This window comes from Pungitius pungitius, chromosome 9 (genome assembly GCF_949316345.1).
Source record: "Pungitius pungitius chromosome 9, fPunPun2.1, whole genome shotgun sequence".
Classification (NCBI taxonomy): domain Eukaryota; kingdom Metazoa; phylum Chordata; class Actinopteri; order Perciformes; family Gasterosteidae; genus Pungitius; species Pungitius pungitius.
Window position 1 is genome coordinate 4163476 of NC_084908.1, and position 22595 is coordinate 4186070.

The 22595-nt window shown below is 47.7% G+C and overlaps 2 protein-coding genes across 2 annotated transcripts; one reads left to right on the forward strand and one right to left on the reverse strand.

Moving 5' to 3' along the window:
* Positions 1 to 786: 786 nt before the first annotated feature.
* smc2 (structural maintenance of chromosomes 2) lies at positions 787 to 8292 on the forward strand. The gene is made up of 25 exons (XM_037472266.2): positions 787 to 1124; positions 1301 to 1450; positions 1553 to 1675; positions 1753 to 1791; positions 1888 to 1998; positions 2117 to 2161; positions 2287 to 2520; positions 2696 to 2845; positions 2928 to 3161; positions 3372 to 3531; positions 3615 to 3732; positions 3902 to 4040; positions 4161 to 4280; positions 4392 to 4596; positions 4815 to 4950; positions 5243 to 5367; positions 5490 to 5683; positions 5763 to 5906; positions 5987 to 6061; positions 6527 to 6646; positions 6728 to 6928; positions 7020 to 7136; positions 7244 to 7401; positions 7489 to 7636; positions 7738 to 8292. Exons 1-25 carry the CDS (start codon positions 957 to 959, stop codon positions 7918 to 7920), a joined length of 3597 nt encoding a protein of 1198 aa, XP_037328163.2. The 5' UTR covers positions 787 to 956; the 3' UTR covers positions 7921 to 8292.
* Positions 8293 to 9060: 768 nt separating this feature from the next.
* Positions 9061 to 22079, reverse strand: ecpas (Ecm29 proteasome adaptor and scaffold). Its single transcript, XM_037472265.2, has 49 exons — positions 22020 to 22079; positions 21225 to 21355; positions 20888 to 21004; positions 20524 to 20642; positions 20149 to 20298; positions 19875 to 20052; positions 19536 to 19675; positions 19169 to 19247; positions 18974 to 19093; positions 18772 to 18857; positions 18591 to 18666; positions 18441 to 18490; positions 18289 to 18355; positions 18049 to 18171; positions 17830 to 17933; positions 17539 to 17662; positions 17361 to 17441; positions 17060 to 17261; positions 16757 to 16848; positions 16449 to 16583; positions 16170 to 16341; positions 15894 to 16066; positions 15695 to 15796; positions 15419 to 15542; positions 14845 to 14990; positions 14563 to 14617; positions 14342 to 14456; positions 14165 to 14233; positions 13968 to 14085; positions 13704 to 13871; positions 13509 to 13588; positions 13173 to 13278; positions 12964 to 13011; positions 12767 to 12885; positions 12508 to 12658; positions 12357 to 12422; positions 12178 to 12267; positions 11964 to 12030; positions 11785 to 11876; positions 11609 to 11675; positions 11298 to 11495; positions 10969 to 11180; positions 10840 to 10883; positions 10564 to 10756; positions 10320 to 10470; positions 9866 to 9971; positions 9690 to 9778; positions 9525 to 9596; positions 9061 to 9387 (listed from the first exon to the last, which is right to left on the reverse strand). The coding sequence occupies exons 1-49, from the start codon at positions 22039 to 22041 to the stop codon at positions 9248 to 9250; spliced, it is 5529 nt and encodes a 1842-aa protein (XP_037328162.2). The 5' UTR covers positions 22042 to 22079; the 3' UTR covers positions 9061 to 9247.
* Between the last annotated feature and the right edge of the window lie 516 nt (positions 22080 to 22595).

Genomic DNA, 22595 nt, shown 5'->3' on the forward strand with positions numbered 1-22595 from the left:
GCTTTGATGAGAGGGTTTAGTTATAGTACACAGGCCTTTACCTCATTAAGTAGTAAAAACGAATTACAAACCGTTACACTAAAAATATACTGCATAATGTAATGTTTCGTCATTACTTGAGTATATAACGTTATATAAAGAGCACAGTGGAACATTCAGGAATCAGGAGGAGGAATCAGGAAACATGTATTGCCATAATATGTCAGACATAAAAGGAATTTGACTTGGCGGTTGGTGCATGACAGCAGACAGTACGACAATGGACAAAAGACAACATAGTGCAGGAATGAGATAAAAATATAATAAAATATAATGCTATGGGTTAGTTATCTAAAGCTATGGCTTAGTTAAGTTAAAAAGTAATTAATGCGAGAATGTTTTGTCTTAATAAAGAATATGGCTTCACACTTAACGTTTAGTTACATTAGTTATAGCTAAGTTACACCCACCATCGGTGACATTAAACCGTTTTTCACACTCCTTGTTTGTTCATGTTATGCACGGGGCAAGCTCTCTTCCATCTGTGGTTCAGCTTTCCACCTGCAGGGGGCCTCATTACATTGCTGCAGCCGACATGAAGCTTTCAGTAGACTTAATAAATGCCTGATAATAATAAACATGTCTAACTATAAATATATAACGGAGTCCTTTAAATATCAATTTTACCTTTTGATTCCATCCTATTAGAAATATTGATACATTGATTTAATGCGCGCACACATCGTGCTCATATTCTTTTGTTTGGTTTATTCGCCCCGTTCCCGGCACAAAGGGGACCGACTACCGGTTCCATGCATGCCGCCAAAATTCAAGCTAGATGATAGAAGAGGCAGTTTCCCCTGTGGTCGGTTGTAAACACTGGGCGATAATTTAGTGCTACGACTGTTAAGTTACCGATTTGGTTTCCAAAACCCGCACATCGTGCCTCCGGAGTCCGTGGAGAGGAAATCCCCAACATGCACATCAAGTCTATTATTATTGAAGGATTCAAATCCTATGCGCACAGGACGGAGATCAACGGCTTTGACCCGCTGTTCAACGCCATCACGGGACTGAACGGCAGCGGAAAGTCCAATATTTTAGACTCGATATGTTTCCTTTTGGGCATATCAAATCTGAGCCATGTAAGTTTTGATGTTGGCTATGCGGACTTTGAGGTCCACGGCTTAAAATCAACCTACGGAGTTGGGTGATGTGAAATATTTCTGTCAGTCTCACAGTCGGTGAGCTAAGCCAACTGTTGGCTAGAAGCATCTTAACCTGCAACGTTTAGTCTTTTTTTTCCATTTTCACCTGAAAGGTGCGAGCCTCCAACCTCCAGGACTTGGTGTACAAGAATGGACAGGGTGGCATCACCAAGGCTACCGTGTCCATTACCTTTGACAACGCCAACAAAAGCCAGAGTCCTCTGGGCTTCGAAACCCACGACGAGATCACCGTCACCAGACAGGTTGGCCAAGAAATGACGTTGCATCAACAGCTCTGCCATTGGTATTCAAAAGGTCACTGTGCAATGCTGATGCTGAACCGGGGTCGTATAACTTTGTCTCAGGTGGTGATTGGTGGCAGGAACAAGTACCTCATCAATGGAGTGAATGCCAACAACACCAGGGTGCAGGACTTGTTCTGCTCCGTTGGCCTCAACGTCAACAACCCACATTTTCTAATCATGCAGGTGAGTCTTGTTTCTGCAGCACTGGGTCTGGATCCCTCTATAACATTTAACATCATGTGATCGTTCTGCTATTTTAGGGGAGGATCACTAAAGTTTTAAACATGAAGCCACCAGAGGTAAAGCATACACACGCAGTCCGCCATCAGCACTATTTCATACAGTCATCATGCCTTTTTGTTCACTTCTTCCAATGAGCACCTCTTTTCGCTCAGATCCTTGCCATGATCGAGGAGGCAGCGGGAACCAGGATGTATGAGTGTAAAAAGATTACTGCTCAGAAAACCATTGAGAAGAAGGAGGCCAAGCTAAAGGAGATTCAGACGGTAAGTTAGACGTCCCAACATGTTTTGACTCATTTATCTCGCTCCGTTCTCCGGTGAGCTGTTGCAATAAAAAAAAAAAAAAACTAAAGTTGAGATGATTCTCTCTGTTCACTCCAAGATTTTGGATGAGGAAATCACTCCAACCATGAATAAACTCCAAGAGGTAGGTTCAATGCAAAGACCAAACTAACAAAATCCCCACTGTGACTGATTGAATCGCCAGTGTGCGGTGAACACATCATGTCCCTTTTTAAAGTATTTTTTTTCTAAACCGTACTCCCTCTGCAGGAGCGATCCTCATACTTGGAGTACCAGAAGCTGATGCGCGAGATCCAGCACCTGTCCCGGCTGTACGTGGCCTGGCTGTTTGTGTGTGCGGAGGAAACCAAGCTGAAGTCGGCGGATAATCTGAAGGTGATGCAGGACAACATCACCAAAATGCAAGCGAGCATGGCCGAGAACGAGAGCAAAGTCCAGGAGCTGTCGGCCCAGATTCAAGAGCTGCAGAAGAAAAAAGAACAGGTACCATTGAATGCTTTGTTCTCTTCATGCGCAATGCAAATTTGTTTGGAAATTTGAATCTTTGACCCCTGGATGACCGTGTTGGGTTTGCAGGAGATTTTCTGTATGTTTTAACATTAAAACAAGGATCTTGAGTTGTAATGCTTTGTCTTTGATTGTCGTCTCATCTGTATAGGAGGTGAACGGAGTATTAAAATCCCTGGAGGAGACGCTAGCTGACGTGCAACGCGTCGACGCCAAAGCTCAGAGTGCGTTTGACCTCAAAAAACAGAACATCAAAGATGAAACCAAGAAGAGGAATGAGCTTGTCAAGACCATGGAGGAGGTGAGGGGACAATGCATTTAGACAATACAGCTTGGCTTTTAGGACTTCCACACTTCAACGGTTGCTTTCCTTTCATCCGTAGGACAAGAAAATGCTCGTGGTAAAAGAAAAGGAGGTGTCCAAGTTGACGGAGCAGCTTCAGGCTCTACAGGCGGAGGGGCAGGAGGACAGCGCGGCCCTCGATGCGGCAGAGCAGCATTTTCGGGCGGTGTCTGCTGGCCTCTCCACCAACGAGGACGGCGAGGAGGCTACACTGGCCGGGCAGATGATGACCTGCAAGAACGACATGAGCAAGGCGGATACCGAGGCCAAGCAGGTGAGGAAAAGGACTTGATCGCGTTGTTTCAGGTGGCCGGTTTACCTTCGTTGGCAAGCTCGCAGTACAAACCTTTATGCTCAAAAGCATTGAACACACGACGCAACGCAGGCCGGCTCTTTGCGGGTCTCGTTCCCCGATTGGGAGAAATGCTCAATTGCTCTCCTCCCGCCCTTTCAAAGATTGTTCCTCCATCTTGTCCCCGTCCAGGCCCAGATGACCCTGAAGCATGCGGAGGCCGAGCTGAAGACCAAACAGGCCGAGGTGAAAAAGATGGACGGTGGCTACAAGAAGGACCAGGACAGCCTGCAGGCCATCAGGAGCAGCAGGGAGAAATTGCAAGTGGAGCTCGCCAAACTCAACTACGAAGGTACTGCGCGAGAACAGAGCCGCGCACAAGGCCGCCAGTCCTCACGTTTGTCTTAACACGCGGGGTCGGCTCGTGCATTTCAGACGGGAAGGAGGAGAACCTGCTGGAGAGAAGAAGGCAGCTGTCCAGAGAGGCCGCGAAACTCAAAGAGACCTACGAGCGCCTTGTGTCTCGCTTCCCCAACTTGCGCTTCGACTACAAGTGAGGATTTCCTGAATGAATGAGCTCACCTCAGTGTGTTTTGAATCTAGGTGTTCTGTAATGTGACGAAAACCAGCCTGAGCTTTGCACACATTCAATGTCAAAACAGCTTGACCCGGAGAAGATTTGGAGTATTGTGTTTAACATTCTTCTTTTGCCATCTTAAAAGGGACCCAGAGCGAGGATGGGACCGGAGCAAAGTGAAGGGGCTGCTCGCTAACCTCATCACCGTCCGCGACGTCTCTTACGCAACCGGCCTGGAGGTCGTTGCGGGAGGTCGCCTCTATAACATCGTAGTTGACACAGAGGTAGGGGTGCCCACGTGCAGTCATATAATGAACGTTTGGTTATTTTATCCACAAACCCGCCGGAGAGTCCAACCGGAGTTGACCATGTGATTATTCTTATTATTCTCTTCTCTTTGCCAGGTGACCGGTAAGAAACTGTTGGAGAAAGGAGAGCTGCAGCGGAGGTACACCATCATTCCCCTGAACAAGATCTCCGCCAAGACCCTCAACGACAGAGTGGTCAACGCCGCCAAGAGCCTGGTGAGACATTTAAACACAGACCCCGCCCCCTCTTCTCCCCACCGCGTTTTAGAAAGGTCCAAACTCGGAAAGCCCTGACGCGTCTCCGACTGTCCCCCTCGTTTGCTGCAGGTCGGAGAGAACAACGTCCACGCAGCGCTGTCCCTGGTGGGCTACGAGGCCGACCTGCGTAAGGCCATGGAGTACGTGTTCGGCTCCACGCTGGTGTGCGACACCCTGGACAACGCCAAGAGGGTGGCTTTCGACAAGCAGGTGATGACAAAGACCGTCACTCTCGGAGGGGACATCTTCGACCCCCAGGGGACGCTGAGCGGAGGTGAGAGCGAGGGGGACTTGTGTGTGGGACTGAGTTACTGCAGTGATGGAGGTGGCTTTGAAATACGCTACCACTTGTTTTTGTCACATTTAATTGTTTAGTCGTTGCTTAGCGCCGTTGGCTTTATTGATATTGTGCTGATGCTTCTGTGCATCCCTGTAATAACAGTTTTGGACTTCCCAGACCCCTGTAAAATGACACTTCTTCTTCTCATCCAGGCGCTCGTTCCCAGTCGGCATCGGTCCTGTCCAGCCTACAGGAATTAAAGGAGGTTCGTGACAGCTTGAACGACAAAGAGAACCAGCTCCGGGATACTGAAGGACAGCTGGTCAGCCTTAAGGGAACCGCGGAGAAGTACGCAGACACAAACCCATAGATGACTAACATTCAAATGGAGCTGCATGGATCACTCGGCTGGGCCGATGGTTAACGACAGATGCATTTGTATCGTTTCATCCGTTTTGAGCTCCTTTTTTAGAAGTTTTTCCCCAAATGTAGAAATTCGAATTCTTTAAAATATATGTCACCAACTAGGTGCCCTGGAACCTTGCTTCCACATCCTTCTGATGTTTTCTGGATTTCATCATGTCCTATTCTTTCCTCTCGTAAGCTACATTTTCTTCTTCTTCTTCATCCTCCCCCCCAGGTACCGTCAGCTGAAGCAACAGTACGAGCTCAAGGCAGAGGAGGAACAGATTCTGCAGACCAAGTTGCAGCAGAGCTCCTTCCACCAGCAGCAGGAGGAGCTGGAGAGGCTGCGCAAGGCCATCGGTCAGCGCTGCAATGTGCACAAACACAAAGACCCTATATTTGTGAAATCGAAAACGCGGATGCAGATTTGCTCTTTGTTTCCCTGGCTAACTCAACTGTTTGTGCTGTGCTTGCTGAACCAGACGAGAGCAAGGAGACTCTGCGCCTCACCAAGGACGTGCAGAAACGGGCGGAGGAAAAGTACAAGGTTCTGGAGAACAAGATGAAGAACGCCGAGGCGGAGAGGGAGAAGGAGCTGAAAGCCGCCCAGCAGAAGCTCAACGCGGCCAAGGCCAAAGCCGACGCCTTCACCAAGAAGCTGAAGCAGAAGCAGCAGGTGCGCACAAGCTCTCTGTGGGGGGGGGGCGGGCGGTGCATGGCTCCCATGTGTCTCACCGCGCTGCTGGTGCGTGCAGGAGTCCGACGCCGTGGCCCTAGAGCTGGAGGAGCTGCGGAGGGAGCAGACCGGGTATGAGCAGCAGATTCAGGCTGTGGATGAAGCCATGGCAGCCATCAAGGAGCAGATCGACAGCATGGGCTGCACCGTCTCCAAGAACAAGGTATTTACGTGTGCGTAATGTGTGCGTGTGCGCATACGTAAGCGCACACACTGTACCTCATTCTGTCTCTCGCGGTGCAGGAAGCAGTGCGCAAAGCCCAGGAGGAGCTGGCCAAACAGAAAGAAGTGATCATGGCTCAGGACAAAGAGCTCAAGGTGACTGCAATTGTTTCCTTCCTATTAAAAAAAGAAATAAGGAAACCGCTCTGCGGTAACGTGAGCTGCCGTTTACAAGACCTTGGAGCCCATCCTTACCATAAGCAACTGCATCCTAGGAGCAATAGAAGGCATTCCAGGTAACATGAACACGCAGGAAAGCCAGTGTTTGGTTTGTCCGTTGTAGGCATGAAACGAATCATCACGTTACCGACTGATCAGTCGACAACGTGATGATTCTTAGTTTCATGTCTTTTATGTTGCATTTCTGCTAATATCCTAAAATGCTCCATACTGCTTTTTTTAAAGCACCTTATTTAGAAGCTTATTCACTCTAGTACTCTCTAATCGGCGACAGTTGGATTTTCCTCTTTGTCTATTTCACTCTTGATTGTCATCTTTTACAGCTTGGAATTTTAAATGTATCCTGTAATTTGTTTCTTTCCATCAAATTGAACGTTTCAGTATAAGAGCACAGAGGCCAATAAAATAAGGGAGCAGAACAACGAGGTCCAGCTGAAGATCAAGGAGCTGGAACACAATATCAGTAAGCACCGCAAAGACAGCCATGAAGCTGCTGACAAGGTACACACACACACGGTAGTATACTTTTGTTCTAGCATGAAGGTACAACGGAACTCGCTCGTCCTAACGTTGGTCCTCCAGGTGTCTCGGATGCTGGAGGAGCACGACTGGATCCAGTCGGAGCGCCACTTCTTCGGCCAGCCCAACACCTCGTACGACTTTAAGACGAACAACCCCCGCGAGGCTGGTCAGCGGCTGAAGAAGCTGGAGGAGACCACGGCCAAGCTGGAGCGGAACGTCAACAAGAGGGCCATGAACATGCTGAACGATGCCGAGGAGAGGGTGAGGACAGAGCTTTTGCAGTTGCAAAAGGAAAAACCTCAATTTGGGCTTTGAATGACTAGGTCCATCGCAACCATCTTCCCTCCCGCAGTACAACGACCTGATGAAAAAGAAAAGGATCGTGGAGAACGACAAGGCCAAAATCCTGAAGACCATCGAGGAGCTGGACGAGAAGAAGAACGAGGCTCTCAACGTGGCGTGGCAGAAGGTCCGCCCTCCTCCGGCACACCCGCCTTCCACATGTCACTTTGAGGGCTTTGGACCGGGTGCTAATTTCCTGTTTCCTTTCCTTCTCTTATTGCCCTTCCTCTGCAGGTTAACAAGGACTTTGGCTCCATTTTCTCCTCTCTGCTGCCGGGGGCCACGGCCAAGCTGGCGCCGGCCGGCGGAGTTCTCTTGGATGGTCTCGAGTTCAAGGTGGCCTTGGGCGACACCTGGAAGGAGAACCTCACCGAGCTCAGTGGAGGGCAAAGGTCAGCCAACAGCTTCTGTGGTTTGCTTTTAGCAGCGTGTGTGTGTGGGTTCGGGCTCCTTCATCGAGCGTTCCTCTGTGCGTTCAGATCCCTGGTGGCCTTGTCCCTCATTCTGGCCATGCTGCTGTTCAAACCGGCGCCCATCTACATCTTGGACGAGGTGGACGCCGCCCTGGACCTCTCGCATACGCAGAACATCGGGCAGATGCTGCGCGGCCATTTCAGACACTCCCAGGTACGCACGTGTTCCTCATTCTCCGTCCCGGGTGCATCAAAGAAGCGACATGTGCACTTGATTCACCCCCTCCCCCCCCCCGGGAATTGTCTTCCCCGCAGTTTGTGGTGGTGTCCCTGAAGGACGGCATGTTCGCCAATGCCAACGTCCTGTTCAAGACCAAGTTCGTGGAAGGCATGTCCACAGTGTCGCGGACGGCGCTCAGTCAGAGCGACAGCAACCTGTCCCAGAAAGGCCGGGACAAGACTCGCCTGAAGGACAAGAGGATCAAACTGATCAGCTGATGGCCATTTACCTAAAAGAGCTCGTTAGTGCCTCCTTGGAAACCATAGCAACGGTCTGTTGTAGCTTCTGGCAATCGCTCACGGGAACGTGTCCTCTGTGCGCAGCATTTCTTCATTCTTTGTGTATTTTAAACTTTAACTGTGTCTGTCTAAACTGTCCTTGATTATTCTGTCCCTTTTTCATGCTCTTCTGCCACACATCACTTTTTTATGGTCCGCCAATGTATCCATATATTTCACTAAATAAAGCAGGTTGAACTAGAAGTACTTAACTCATTTGTTTCACAAATTGAAGAAAACCACAACCTACAGTGTTGTGCCTGAGGCGGTCAGACGATACACCTTAGTTACAAAAATCCTAATCCCACTCATCTAATTGAATCGACAGTTGTGTACATTTCAGAAGACTTGATTAAAAAAATGACACCCGATTAACCTCAAGATAACATTCACAATTTAACAGGATTGTTTTAACTACTTGAATGCACGACAACAAATATTTCATTTAACATCAGAATGTTCACTTGTCTTTAATGGAACTTGATGGTTGTTTGTCACAAGACCCCGTTGATGCTTCTAGATGAATGTGTAATGAAAAGACCACTAGAATACAATATATGTTCTTTTTACTAAATTGAAAAAAAAAGACTATGTGCATGACATCCATGTTAGTTTAACCTTTCAATAGCATTTGTACATGAATACTTGTAGTCCCTTCAATGTATAATCATTCTTAATAACTCCTGCAAGAATGCAAATTTTAACTCGTCTCTTCCATTTTAAGCCGCTAAAGCAAATATACAATTACGTATTTGGACAAAAAGAAAGCCACTTGTCAAAATTGTCACTGTAGTTTTATTTAATTAGAGACAAATTCAAACAACTATAGCATCACATAACCTTCTTAAGCCCGTATTAAATTAAATTGGCTGCAGTGTTGCTTATTCCGCGGTTAAGGAAGTGTCCACTTCCATCAATGACCTCCTGCCTGAGCAGAGGTGTACAACCTGCTGTGATACTTAGGAGTAGGATAACCTACAACAGTAGCAAACGTCCCCAGCACAGGACCATAGATATACAGTGTCTGCAAACCCAACACATTGATTTATATAGCATGTTTTTATCACTTTACTGTCCACGGTGTGTGTGTGTGTGTGTGTGTGTGTATCACCTTGAGTGGAGCAACTCACAGCTAATATGGAAAAGTAATGCAAGGACTTGAGATGTGGGAATATCTAAGGATTGCTGCATCAAAGACACCAGAAAGAAGAGGTGTGTGTGTGTGTGTGTGTGTGTGTGTGTGTGTGTTCGTTAGCACGCCCTGCATTCAGGGTTGGCTCTGGATGTGTCTGCGGAGCTCCTGGGCCTTGTCCCTCAGGTCAGGCCTGCTGTCGCCCTGCAGCGTTGACAGCGAGCGCTGCAGCTGCTCCCGGCTCTTCACGGACACACAGTCCCACTGCTCGCTCTCTGGACACAAATATGTACACAAAGATTCATATTGAGAAACACACCCCAGAATCAGTATGTATTACGAGACTAATCAAGAGAGAAATCCTAGAGCACAGGAATTGGAAAATATATATAAGTAAGTTTCTTCTTTTCACCCCCGGTTCTTTTCACGATCATATCCACAACCGACAGGGCCTCCGTCCTCACAGAGGAGTAGCTTTTGTTTTCTGCGTGGGGGGGGGGAAAACAAAAATGGTGAGTACTTGCAGCACTACACTATACTGGAAACACAGACTACAGCGACATGGCGAGGCCCTGACCTAGAGGGTGAGTGAGGGCGCCGCAGGTCTCTGCGAGGATCGGAGACAACGTGTCCAAGTCCTCGCCGCCCTTCTCCAGCAGCAACAACCTACGGAGACAAAAACACCACGAACCCTTCGGTCAGAAGGGTTCAGCGGGAGCGCAGCAGGATCCGTCGGTTTGGATCGGCCCTTACCCCTTGAAGTACGCCTTCATGCACTGGAGAACCGCGAGCTGGACTCTCCAGGTGCTCAGCTTGAGCTTCTCACACATGAGACTGCACACGGCCACCTGGAAACGAGCTACAGACGGAGACTCGAGTCAGGACGCCGTGTGACCATCACCACACCTTTGAATCACTGGTCTGCAGTTATTAGACTGGCCACTTCACTCTATTTAATAAAAAATACAGCACATACATCTAAAAGTGGAATAAAATGTAGTAAGTCATCAACAATGTGCTGCCATATCTGTGTGAAGACAAACATTTTCTTATTAGATCAGTACAAGTGGAGCACCGTGACCCAAAGACACAGGGGTAGTCCAACGCTGTGTTTTCTCAAAAAGTGGAGTAAATAAAAACAATTTCAGCCCTCAAATATTGTTCATTATTCCTTATTTTCGCTCTGACAGCGGTGTCGGTCACTCACTCTGAGTCTGAGGGTTTGTGGGCCAAGCCTTTCCGAGAGTCTCAAAAGCACAGAGCAGGGTCTCTGTCTGCAGCTCCTTCTCCTTGACGTCTTTATCGTCGTCATCGTCCTCCCGCAACCTCTTTGACATGCCGCCGCTCTCGGGGCAGTTCTGTGGGGGATCGGTAAGGTGAGTTTGAACACACTTGAGAAAAAAAAAAAAAAAAAAAAAAAGAAGTGGTGTGATGGCAGGGGTGATCTGAACCTTCTTGATCAGGGGGAAAAGGATGTCGGCCACGTCGCTGAAGCGGTCCTCCTGGCTGCTCTGGAGGACATCTCCGGCGCAGCGTAGGGCGGCCATTTTGTACACCAGACTCTCCTTGCGGCATTCCTTCAACACGAGATCCAGGACCTCGGGGATGGTGGGCTGGCCAGCGCACGGCTTTTTCAGCTCTGTGCTGAAAGCCACAGGAATCATGGAAGCAATTATGTATGCATAACAAACAAACAAACAAACAAATAAATAAATTATTAAACTTACCTGCATTTGGAGACTACCGATCCAATGGCTTTCAATAGCTCCTCCTGAAACACACAAAAATATAAATATAGACCAAAATGTATTTGAGACATAACACAAAGAGATTGTTGTTGCTACATCTGCTGTCACCTTGCCGGCCCACGTGCGTCCGGATAGCCCCTGCATTAAAGCCGTTAGCACCATCCCGAGGTGCGGCGCCACCAGCGAACCCGTCTGTTCCTTGGCCACGGTCGCCATGGCAGCTGCACCCTGAGCCTTCATCTTCCAGGACTGGGACTGCAAGGCCTTCTGGGTGATGGCGATGAGCTCCGTCATGTAGAGTCGGATACCTCCGAAGCTCCCTTGAGTCAAAGAATAGTTCAGAGGAAAAAAAGCTTACGTTAGCACATTAAGACTTCCACAACTTTTCATCTGAGCAGTTCGCTATTCATCAATTCAATACAGGTTTGGTTTCTCACCCGGGACGTTGTCCTGCCACACCTCGGCCCACAGCGCCGCGTCGTGGCCCTCTCCTTTCTCCTCGTCGGGACCAGGTGCCTGATGCATCCCCAGGAAGGCCAGCGGCAGAGCGACACACGCGTTGCCCTTCAGCACATCGGGGCTGTAGTGGCTGATGGCGTGCACCGTCAACACGCACGACGACTTGTACACCAGTTCTGGGAGGGAGAGAAAGAGGGAATAAGAAGAAGATAAGCTAGGTCCTAAAGGTGCCGTTGGGTTTAACGCAAACAGTCCTTATGAGGAGAAGAGAACGTGTCCGCCATCTTACCTTCCTTCTCCAAGTACCAGTTGTTTAACTTCAGCAGTAGCTTCTCTACGCTGCTGTCTTTTGCGGTCTAATGGGAGTAGAGGGGGTGAGGGAGGGTCAACAAGCCCTTTAACACTGAGAACCACCAATGGTGTTATCATTATAATAAGAAATGGTTTAACAGAAGCGCTGCTTACCCTAACGAGGTGTCCCAAAGCGAAGGCAAAGGCCTTCTGTACCACGGAGCTTCTGTCATGGATGCCGTTCAGCAGGGCGCTCATCAGCTTACCTGGAAACACAGAATATCTCCGCCATTGAGGTCCCTCGTGTCAAACCTTAAAAACACAAGGTCCAGTGAGGGATGGGCTTCTCTTACCGGAGTACGGGGTGAGGTCCTGGGGGCACTGCACCGTGAGTGAGACGATAACACTGGCACAGCCTCCCTGTTCCGGAAACAGAGAGAGAGCATAAAAACGGGGTGGCGCGCCACACTGGTTTCTATACACCCGTACGGGAGACAAGGCAGAAGACAATCCAAGGCAGAGAACACCTACAGACAATCATAGGTGTGTGTGTGTGTGTGTGTGTACCTTGGTGCCCAGGCCCACACCGCTCTTGAGCAGCTCACAGAGCCTGGGGACGAGCTCCCCCAGCACGGAAACATCCAGGTGCTGCAGACACTGAGCACAGGGACACACGAGACGGGCGCTCACTAAAAGGTTGGCTTTTATCACGTTTTGCCAATGAATCCTGATGGTCGGTTCCCTACCATGTTCACGGTCTCCATCATAGGAGAGGACTTGGCGGCACTCAGCCTGGCGGCGTCCATGGCACTCTAGAGAAGCACAAAGAGCAATTGAATAATAAAGAAAATAAACATGGAGACTTTGAGTGAAGTTGCGGCAGGCGACTGCGCTCGCCTTTTCTTGCTCCGTGGCTCTGAGGCTGAGGTAGTTGAGGACCTGAGGCTCCAGGGTGCTCAGAGCCTCCAGCAGGGCCGGGATCAGCCGGGCGGCGTGAGGCTTCAGCCTGGCGCCCGCCGTCTTACTGACCTTCACCAGGGTCTGGATACTGGTGGGGGGGGGGGGGGGGGGGGGTTAAAGGGTTAGTTGAGGGAGAACAAGGCAACAACCTGGTTATGTGGCGACAGAAACCAGGATCCATACTGCTCGACGTTACCTTAGCGCGCGGACCTCCGACACATTGCTAACGATGCCTTTTTCCAGCAGGGTGGGCAGCAGCACTGCCACCGTCCTCTGGGCTGCAGAGCCCGTGGACTCGCACATTCGAGTGCATACCTGGAGCAGGACCAGAGGGCCGCACGTGAACGTGTGCGCGGTAACATCACGCGGTATCAACACATGTTACTATTTTACCTTGCTAAGCGTCTTCAGCGTAAGGTCTGCTGCTTTCCTCACAGATTCCTGAAACGCAGTGTGACATCAGTCAATAAACAGCGGCATGCTTCCTGCAGTTATTCTCCCGTGTGCGTGTAATGTCCGCTCTACGAGGCGACCGCATACGAGTCATCTCATCGCGTGTCCATCCATCATTTCATCCACCAGCGAGCTCATTCGCCGCTCACCTTGATATCATCGAGGACTCTGAACAGCGTCTCCCACATTTCTGCCAAGTGATCGACGAGGTCGTCGGCTTGGCGGCCGCGAATCAGGTCGTTGAGGGCGAGGCAGCTGGAAGGAAAATAGATTGCTTCAAAAACCAGATGGATGTTTTTTTTCCTGACTGTTACATTCTTTACCACTACAAATTCTTAAACAAATGAAAAACATACAACCGCATAAACACTGAGCATATTGACAAAAAGCCATTTTGTCCAAATGCATACAAAAATAGTAGCAGAAAAGCAGACAATAAGTCTTCCTTTGGAGTTTAGTGTTTGTGTGTCTGTTAGTTACCGTACCTGGACTCACGGACTCTCCAGGTGTTACTGGTCAAGTTGGAAATGACATCCTGTAGGATCTCCTTCAGATACCTATCCACCTGAAACACAACAATCCAACGCGCTCACGTTACCTCTAACGGCAGCAGTTCTTCACATCCATTTCTATGCATGAAGATGTACTTTATTGTAGCTTGCGGCGCTCTAAGCTCCTACCAGGGTCTTGTCAGTGACCAAGGCGTCCCAAATGCTGGTCATGGCCTGACGGATGCCCAGGTTGGGGTCAAACTGGTAGCGATACAGGCGGGGCACAATCTGGGGCAGGAACGGGGCCAGCTGCTCCCCGGCTTTGGATGCAATCATGTTGAAACCGAACGCCGCCCCCTGAGAGGAGAAGAGGTCAGACGACCCCCGGGTTAGTTCAGAATAAGGAGCTTGCAAAAAAAAAAACAAGGCAATGATGGCGCATGAACGGCATACCTTGCGGGAGTTCCACATGGCGTGGTGGTTGGCCAGGTTCATGAACTTGTAGACCAGGTCTGGTTGGTTGAGGTCGCTGGCGAGCGAGCAGAGCTCCTTGTACGTGGTGAGGCCGTGACTGCCGAGAGGAGAGGGAGGATCAACGTTCGGCACTGCAGAAAGTCAAAAAACATCAACAGTGGGGAAATTCGACTCACCCGTCAGGTGTTTTCCCCAGACCTTCTCCTTGGAACACCTCGGTATCTTCTGACACTGCGTGCTTCACCCTGCTTGCAAAGTTGAATGAGAATTAAACAACGTCTACATATCGACCCCCCCGCAGAGAGACTATACAGCTTTCTGTGGTTTCACTCAGTCCTTAAACCCCCACTCGCCTTTTGCCCGTCATGAGGGTTTCCACCAGGGTGGACACCAACTCCTGCTGGTCGGCCTCCCCTCCCATCTCGTACACAAGGCCCAGGCCTTTGGAGGCCACGTCCTGACTCAGCTCTACGTGAAAGACGGAGAAAAGAGGGCCGATGCTTCGCTTTGTCACATCACAAAAAGCATTGGATGGTGTTGAGTAACAACAGATGGATCAAATGTCTCCTCTTACCATCGGGGTCCGACAGAACAGAGATGAACGCCACCTGAATCTCCTTCAAGTGGGACTGTGAAGGAAAATGCTAAATGTTTGTGATCATTGAGAAATACAGATACAACTTCTGTAAGCAGTTGTAAGCAATGTGGAATAATTTAAGAAAAGCATTCAAGTAGATATTTTGCCAATTGAAAACACTGGAAAGTAGGGTTGATTACTATAATGACTCATTGCGTAGGTTATCCCTCGCTCTGAACTGACACAGTTTCTAATTCTCCTGTTGGAGAAAACACCCACCGTGATTTCCGCGTGTTGGCTGAGCTTCTTAACCAGAGAAAGCAGCCACACGCATGCCGCTTGTCGGACGTGGGGGTTCTGGCTGGGTATGTACCTGCTCAGGATGGACTTGAGGACCCAAGGGACCACATCATTTTTTTTCACATCTAACAGGGGGGAGAGAGGAAATGTTTGAGGGAAATGACTGCTCAGGTAAATCTAATGTGTCACATATCTGATTAGTAGCAATGCAAAACATCTTTCATCAATATCCACTTCACGCTGTCATTATGCGAGAGACGAGGCGTCCGCCCCACGTCGGAATACTTTAAGTCATCAGATTCGTCCGACTGATCAAAGTTGACAACCACAGTCAATCAAATCACCACTCATCTGGCTCAAGGGCTTCAAACAATGTACCGAGCAGACGACACCCTCCATCAGTGGACCACTTCAGATAATGAAAAATCCCTTTCCACCCCCCATTCATTAACAGTTACAAAATGGGAAGACACCTTAAGCGACAGAGGACAAAAGCCTCCTACAGGGGGGACGATGCATGCTATAGGGAGTGAAGTTCGGCTATAGTACTTACTTTGTGGCGGGCTGTACTGGTCCTCAGTGCAGGTCCACGGGTCTCGGGCTGCTCCAGAGCTGGTGCCTATCGAGACACTGGTTATAGCCTCCCCGACTGTAAACTGCAGCTCCACTTGCTTAGCCTTAAAAAATGAGGAGAAATAAAAGTGAAAAAAAGAAGCAATCCTTCCACTCATGAGGCCCGATCTCAAGTCAACATCTGTCAGGTGGCACGCAACGGTTTGATGCATCAGTTGAGGCATCTTACGTTACAGTTAGCCCGTGCCTTTCATACCTCCACAGAGTCCATGAGACCTTGTAGCAGCTTCTTCTGGTGAGGGAAGTCTCCATCTCCCACCGGGAGGTAGCCCAACGTCTGGATGGAGCGCTCCTTCATCTGGACCGACGAGACAAAGTGTGTCACTAATCTCTCGGCTTAAGATCTAATGTGACGTTTACATACGCGCACATATCAAGACTGCGTCCACTGTTACCTTCAAGCTCTCCTTGCCGGAGGGGATGCGAGCCAGCAGGTTTTCCGTGGCCGACAGTTTGGTGAAGCCTGGCCCGTCGTCGGGGATGAGCAGGGGGCCATTACGGCCAACTTCCCCCAGAGCTGTACACGCTGCGACCGCCAGCAGCGCACTGCTGCTGTCCAGGAAGGAACCTGGGGAGAGGGGGGTGGGAGGGGGGGGGGGGGTGTCAATCAGTAAAAGCCGTCTAAACCGCAGAAAATTGTTATGTAAAAAGAAAAAGAAAAAATGTCTTACCAATTGACTTGGTGGCCATGGCAACAAGTTCATCATCTTCCTGGGAGGTGATGCTCATTTGCGGCCCTGTGCTGTGCTCGGAGTCCCCAAAGGCAGCAGCTTTTTTCTTGCTCATGTACCGTCCCACCATATAGCCGAGAGCCAAGATGGCCCCGTGCTGAGTCTCGGGACTCTGTGGATCCATGAAACCAATGAACATGTATGCAGGTTAAAACCAAATACAGCTTTGTTTTTTTTGTTTTTTTATGTCAAGTGCTCAGGAGACAAAGGTGTACGTACGTGGTTGTCCTTGGTGATTTTGAGCAGATTGTGCACGGCCGCCTGTAGCTCTTCGCCGGTCATGGAGGAGACGACCACGGCATACAGCTGGGCTGCCAGCTCCCTCATGTCCTCCTTATTTGTGTTCATCAGACTCTGGAGAAGGAAACATCTGTCAGCACAGCTCAAGTGGAGACTCGGGAATTATGCATCACAGGACAGCTAAGTGATTAGAGTAGCTTTATAATGGCACCAATATATGTCTCACTAATTAATTAGAGCGTGGAAAATCCCAACGGAGAATGGCCCACATCCTAAAGAATACTCACTTTGATCCAGTCAATTTTATCAACAAATCTGGAAGCCAGTAACTCTGGGCAGACAGACACTGCCTCCAGTAGGCAGTACATAACTGGGATTCCTGATGAGATTAACAAGGACAGGTGCAATTAATAAAGAGTTTCCAACCAACACTTTCATGGCAATTATATAATTACAATTATATAGAATATAACTAAGTACATGACATAAACAAATTCTGTACCACTGCATTGATATCACATTAAGACAAACCAATGGTAATATCTTAAATGTTCTATGAAGCCCATAGTAACAACGGGCACATGACTCACCCCCGATAGCAGACAGCAGCTGCTGCAGCAGATCCATGTAGACGTGGACGGGATTCGCCTCTGAACCCTTGGACTCTGAGGTCAGCAGCATGCGGACGTAGAGCCCGATGGCCGGTGCGTCGTCCTGCATGTCTGCCAGGCGCGCGGACATGGGTGTGACGCCGGCGCTGTGGGCCAAGCACATCCTGAGGTACAGCACAATCTGGGAAGACAGGGAACAGTTAGGGGTCTGAAGCAAATGAAAAAAGAAGTAGAAGCAAACTCATCCAATGTCACAGCCTGATCACCAAGTAATATTTACCTCTCCAAATGCAGACGGGTTAAAAGGAATTGTGAAGGTTCCAGAAGTGTATTTAGCTGGAGTCTTGATCCTCTGGGCTGCCTGATATTAAAAAAAAAATTAAAAAATGTAAAAAGAGATTGAATCATTTCGCAAAGAATGTGTCCTTGATGTTTTGTCTTGAAGCGCAGAGCCCCACCTTCTCCTGGACATAGGCCACCATGTCGGGAAAGGAGGGCATCGGCTTTGGTCCCTCCTTCTCAGAGTTCTTGTTTGGAAAAACTCGGAGAACCTTCCGAGCTTCTGCGGACACCTCCTCTCTCCTGAAAAACACACAGAACACAGCCTGTGTTTTCCTCATGGGAAAGTAACACCATCACGTTACCACTAACCATCCCCCATCTTATTTGAACATAACAAGCACTCAAACGGCAGAGTTGCATTGCAATTTATTTGCCGTTAGGCAGTGGTCTTGTGTTTGGGGACTTACGGGTCTCCAGCAGCCAGCAGCAGCAGGTATCTCGATGGCACGTGATCCGGAGCAAACACGGTGCTGGCAAATTTCATGGCCACCTGTCGGACCTGCACCTCCGGCTGCCACAGGAACAAGAAATCAGCTCTTAGTTCTGCCTCTTCCCAAATTACTTGACATTATTCTTTTTGATTTCCTCAATAACCAAATATAACTTGTTTAGCCGTAAGGACTCACCTTTGTTATATATGCAGCCACCAAGGCCTCCATTAGGTTGAGCAGCGCCCCCTGCAGGTTGGCATAAGCTCCAACCATCATAGACAACGCTTCCTGAATGGCAAGGCGGACGTCAGACTCCTCCTAAAGAAGATGACACAGATACTTTGGAATCAGTAACTCCCTCTGTATCTTCTTAGAATGGAGGCTGAAAAAAAAGACTTTATTTACGGTCAAATATTTCAGAGATCTTCTACTTACTTTGCACATGGACTCAAAAAACTGCTGCACGAGTGCGATGTCCTTTGTGAACAGCTGTGGCATGCGGCTAGAAGAGAAGATATAACATATTGAATAGGTTTCAATACTAAAAACCATGTTTAACGGGAAAAAAAGGAGTTATTTTATTTTACCTCGACAGCTTTCCGACAGCAGAGTAGGCAAGACATAGTAATTTAGGATCCTGCAAGAACAAATGCTTAGTAAGTATACATACGCACATATGTATATTTATTAAATGAATTGGTAAGCAGGGCAGTATAAATGTGCGTTGTCAGTTTTACCTCCTTGTATTCATTGATGAGCTTGGTGAGACCATTCAGCAGCATAAGACCCAAAGGTTTATTAGTGTCAGGACATCTGAAAAACATTACAGCCCAAAAATTATTTTTGAGATGCAGAGAAAAGTTTGTGTTAAAATATATGAAATATGGAGAATCTAGAAAAAAACTACACTTTTCTTACATCATGCAGATATGATGGACAAACTGCAAGGTGAGGGACAGAAGTTTGTTGTTGGTGTTGGCCCCAAACAAACCATCGTACACAACCTACAGAGGAAGAGAGGAGAGGAATGACTGCACGGCACACAAGAGCAACTTGGAAAAAGGACTTGGCCCAAAGATTGAGAATACACAAATGCAGCGTGAAGAAACAGACAACCTACCTGGATATTAGCAGGAAAACACTCTGCAGCTAGGCGTGAGCGCAGGAGATGAGGCAGGATCTTCAGCTTGACTCTGGTGCTCACAGGCTCGTGTTTCAGCTCTTGCTTCACGTTGCCTCCCTAGTGCAGACAAAAAGAAATGGGTGAAGTGCTTCATATTTAAAAAGATTAGAATTAACCTTAAAGTTTGCAAACCTTTGATTTAAGAGGAACGTCCCCCAGGTACACTTTGTACATCTTGTTGATGATAAGAGGATTGTTCCAATCGATCATGCTGGAAGATAATTGAACACAAGGTTGTAAATATTAGTTTGTACTTCCAGCATTTCTTTCATAAGGCTTTATGTTATCCGTTCAATCTCTTAAACATGCCGTGAACATTTTAATCTTGTCAAAGAATAATAAAAATAAAAAAATAAATCAATCAATAAAATGTTGTTTATCTTGTGAAATAAGTATACCCATTCTTTTGATAAGTCATTGCACCATTCCGTAAATTAAGAGTAAGATTACTGCGTGGACGACTTGCTGAACCAGAGAGGATTCAAGCTCCTTCACCAACCTCTGTTTGCTCTTTAGCTCCAGATCGGCCGCCGTGGCCACACCATGTCGGGTGTCGCTCGATGCCACCACCAGGTGCACCACAGTCTCCACCTCTGGGATTTGCTTTGCCTCCATGAACTTTACGATGCCCAGTTTACACTGTTGAAACCAAACACAGGATGACGGAATTATAATCGTTATACAGGCGTCAAAAAATGCTCAGGCATTAAAAGGTTTAGAATAGCTATTATCCGAGGGTTTTAAAAGAAAAACAGATCAAAACTAAGTTAAATTTGAGGCATCTCCTTTGAGTTGGAGCCTCCAAGTTTCGTGATAGTTTGATAGGTGAGACGAGCACCTGCTCTAACTGCTCAGCGCTCCACTGCGCCTCTCCGATCACCCTCTTGGCAGCATACACACTCATCCCTGGGGGAGGCTGGGGGAGGCCCTGGCCACCTGCGGCCACCGTCCCATCTGAATGACTTCCCTGGGCTGAGGAGGGAGCCGGGCGAGTCGGGGATTCATTCAGGACAAAGCTATGAGAGGGCGGAGGGACCACAGGTCAAACACTTTGAGTAAAACCCTTCTACAGATAAACATGCTTTTACCCAGAAGGCATGGCGTGAACTTACCCGTAAGGCATCAGCAGAACATCCAACATGAACTCCAGCAGGAGGTGCACCGTCTTTGGCCTCTCAGATAAGTTAAATGGAGACGTAAGCTTGGAGTTGTCTGCAGGATACTTCATATGGTAAAGAGTGGGAATCAGCAGGTGCATCAGGCTGAGAGGAGAAAGCCAGAATGAAGTGAAATCACAGTCAGACAAGGCACGGATACGGGTCAGCGCCGAAAAAAATACCCGGAACAAATGTTAGTCATGTGTGAATCGAGATAAAACTGAATCTAATCTAACAAAATTTTAAAACATTCTTGCTTTAACACAGGTATGCGTTAAGAGTGAATATTCGTGTGCATCCTACGTGGTTTGAAAGCATGTGTCCCCTCACCTGTCCTGCTGTGGCTGTGGCTTGCCCTCCATGGCAGTGAGAAGGATGGGGGCCAACTCGCACTGTTTTCCCACCTCCAGACGAGGGTAGCCCATTTTGATGTAGATGATGGTGAAATTCTACAAGATTTAAAGCAGGGATTAAACAATCACCGTTCCGGTTTGTAACCACACATCCTTACTTAGACAATGAAAATACATTTCGGTTCTGATCCCTTCTTAAATATTAAGACAACAGAAGAAAATCCAAATCAGAGGAAACTTAATTTAGCATTTTTAATGTACTGTTAAAACTGTGTGAAAACAGACTTAGATATGTTATTTGATAACTTACAAATAATAATACATTTTTAACTTCTACTCACCGTCACAAAGGAGGCGGCTGCAGGATCTTGGTACTGTACGAGCAGAGTTTCTACTGGCAGCTGAATCTTCGGTCTGCTTTTAATCCGCTTGTTCAAATGGACCAACAACTCCATCACCTATCACAGAACAAAAAGCCTATTTGATCAAAACCTCACTGGCAAAATTGAAGGATCAAAAGTCCTTTAAAGCATGTTTGCAAACCATGGATGTTTTATGGCGTTCACTTAAGCTTGAGTCGTGAGGAAGAAAGGACAATATCTGAGGTGTAGCTTGAGCTGAACACTCATGATTCCTTGTAACCTCTGTAGGCACAGATATGGACAACACCCATCTTACTTTCTTTCGCACGCCCTCCTGAACGCTGGAGAGTTTGAGGAGCACAGGAGGAAGGAACTTGGAGATAATGTCCTGTAGCTGCTCATCGGTCTCTGCATGGCCAAGCCGAAGGAACACACGTTCCAGTTGATCTGTCGAAACAGACAAATAAAAATTAAACACATCGAAGACCCTGATCACCTCTTAAGTCTCATTTTCTCGGCAGTATCCGTCTTAATCGGAGAATAAAATTAACGGGAGACCAGTTTAGAAGTAATTTGACAGGCATTTCCGATTTTTTTATGGAAACACGTTACAGACTGAAAGCCCACTCTGGTGCCGCCAGCTGATGAGTAGTTCAACCATCACACAGATGGCATGCTAGCATGCTGCTAGCTACTTTAACTGACACACCATCAACGCATTTCATATCATTTTTGACGCCAATCGACTGTCTTCACACACTCGCTGACACCCTTCGCATTTAGCACCACACGCTCGAAACGTTCACGTTGTGAAACTACCACTTCAAAGTTTGCCTAACAAAGACGTATTAATAGCATACGTGATGGTTTAGTTTTGACCATGACTGGGCAAACGGCCTCCAGACGTTAGCATTCTAGCTAGCAGTGTAGCTGAGTAGCTAGCTGCCGTCTCTGCACCAGTTGTAAACCGACATAAGCGTTATCCTTACTTGAGGAAAAAAAGACGCAACCGTTAGAATAAGGACGGCCTTTTTGTTCATTTAATTTTTGCCAACCACCGATAAAGCATTTCCCGAGATATTAATCACCAATACCGCAGAAAGAAACTTACTGAGTTCATCCTGGGCAGCCATGTTTGCAGACTCACATCAGCGACCCCCACCGTTCACAGGGTGTTACTGCACTCACCAGTGCCACTCCTTTATCGCCTCACTATAACTTTAATGTGTACACAAAGCCGGAGTTCATGGCAATGCCACTTTACAGATGTTTACAAGCAATGTACTGTATGTACTTTACAATACTACGCCATGCTTCACATCGATATTATGGCTCAGCACATTATGCTGCCGTATTATATCGCGTCCTGGTACAGCTAATACACACATATAAGATGTAATTTATCAACTTAAATTGTTAAAACGATTTCCCAATAGGTCAAGGTCAAACAGACGCGGTAGTCTCTGGTGATCTTTATTTGCAACTTAAATCATTCGTTACAAAATAACTGAGGGCCGGGGAAAGCCTTTAAATATTCTAAATCATAGCAGTAACAAAATAATAATCCCAGTCTGGAACATACTATGTGCCATATCACGATTGGTACGATGCAGTACCATAGTGGTAACATTTAAGCAAAAACAAATAATAGCAAAATACATGCTGTATATGCATATCTGTACATCGT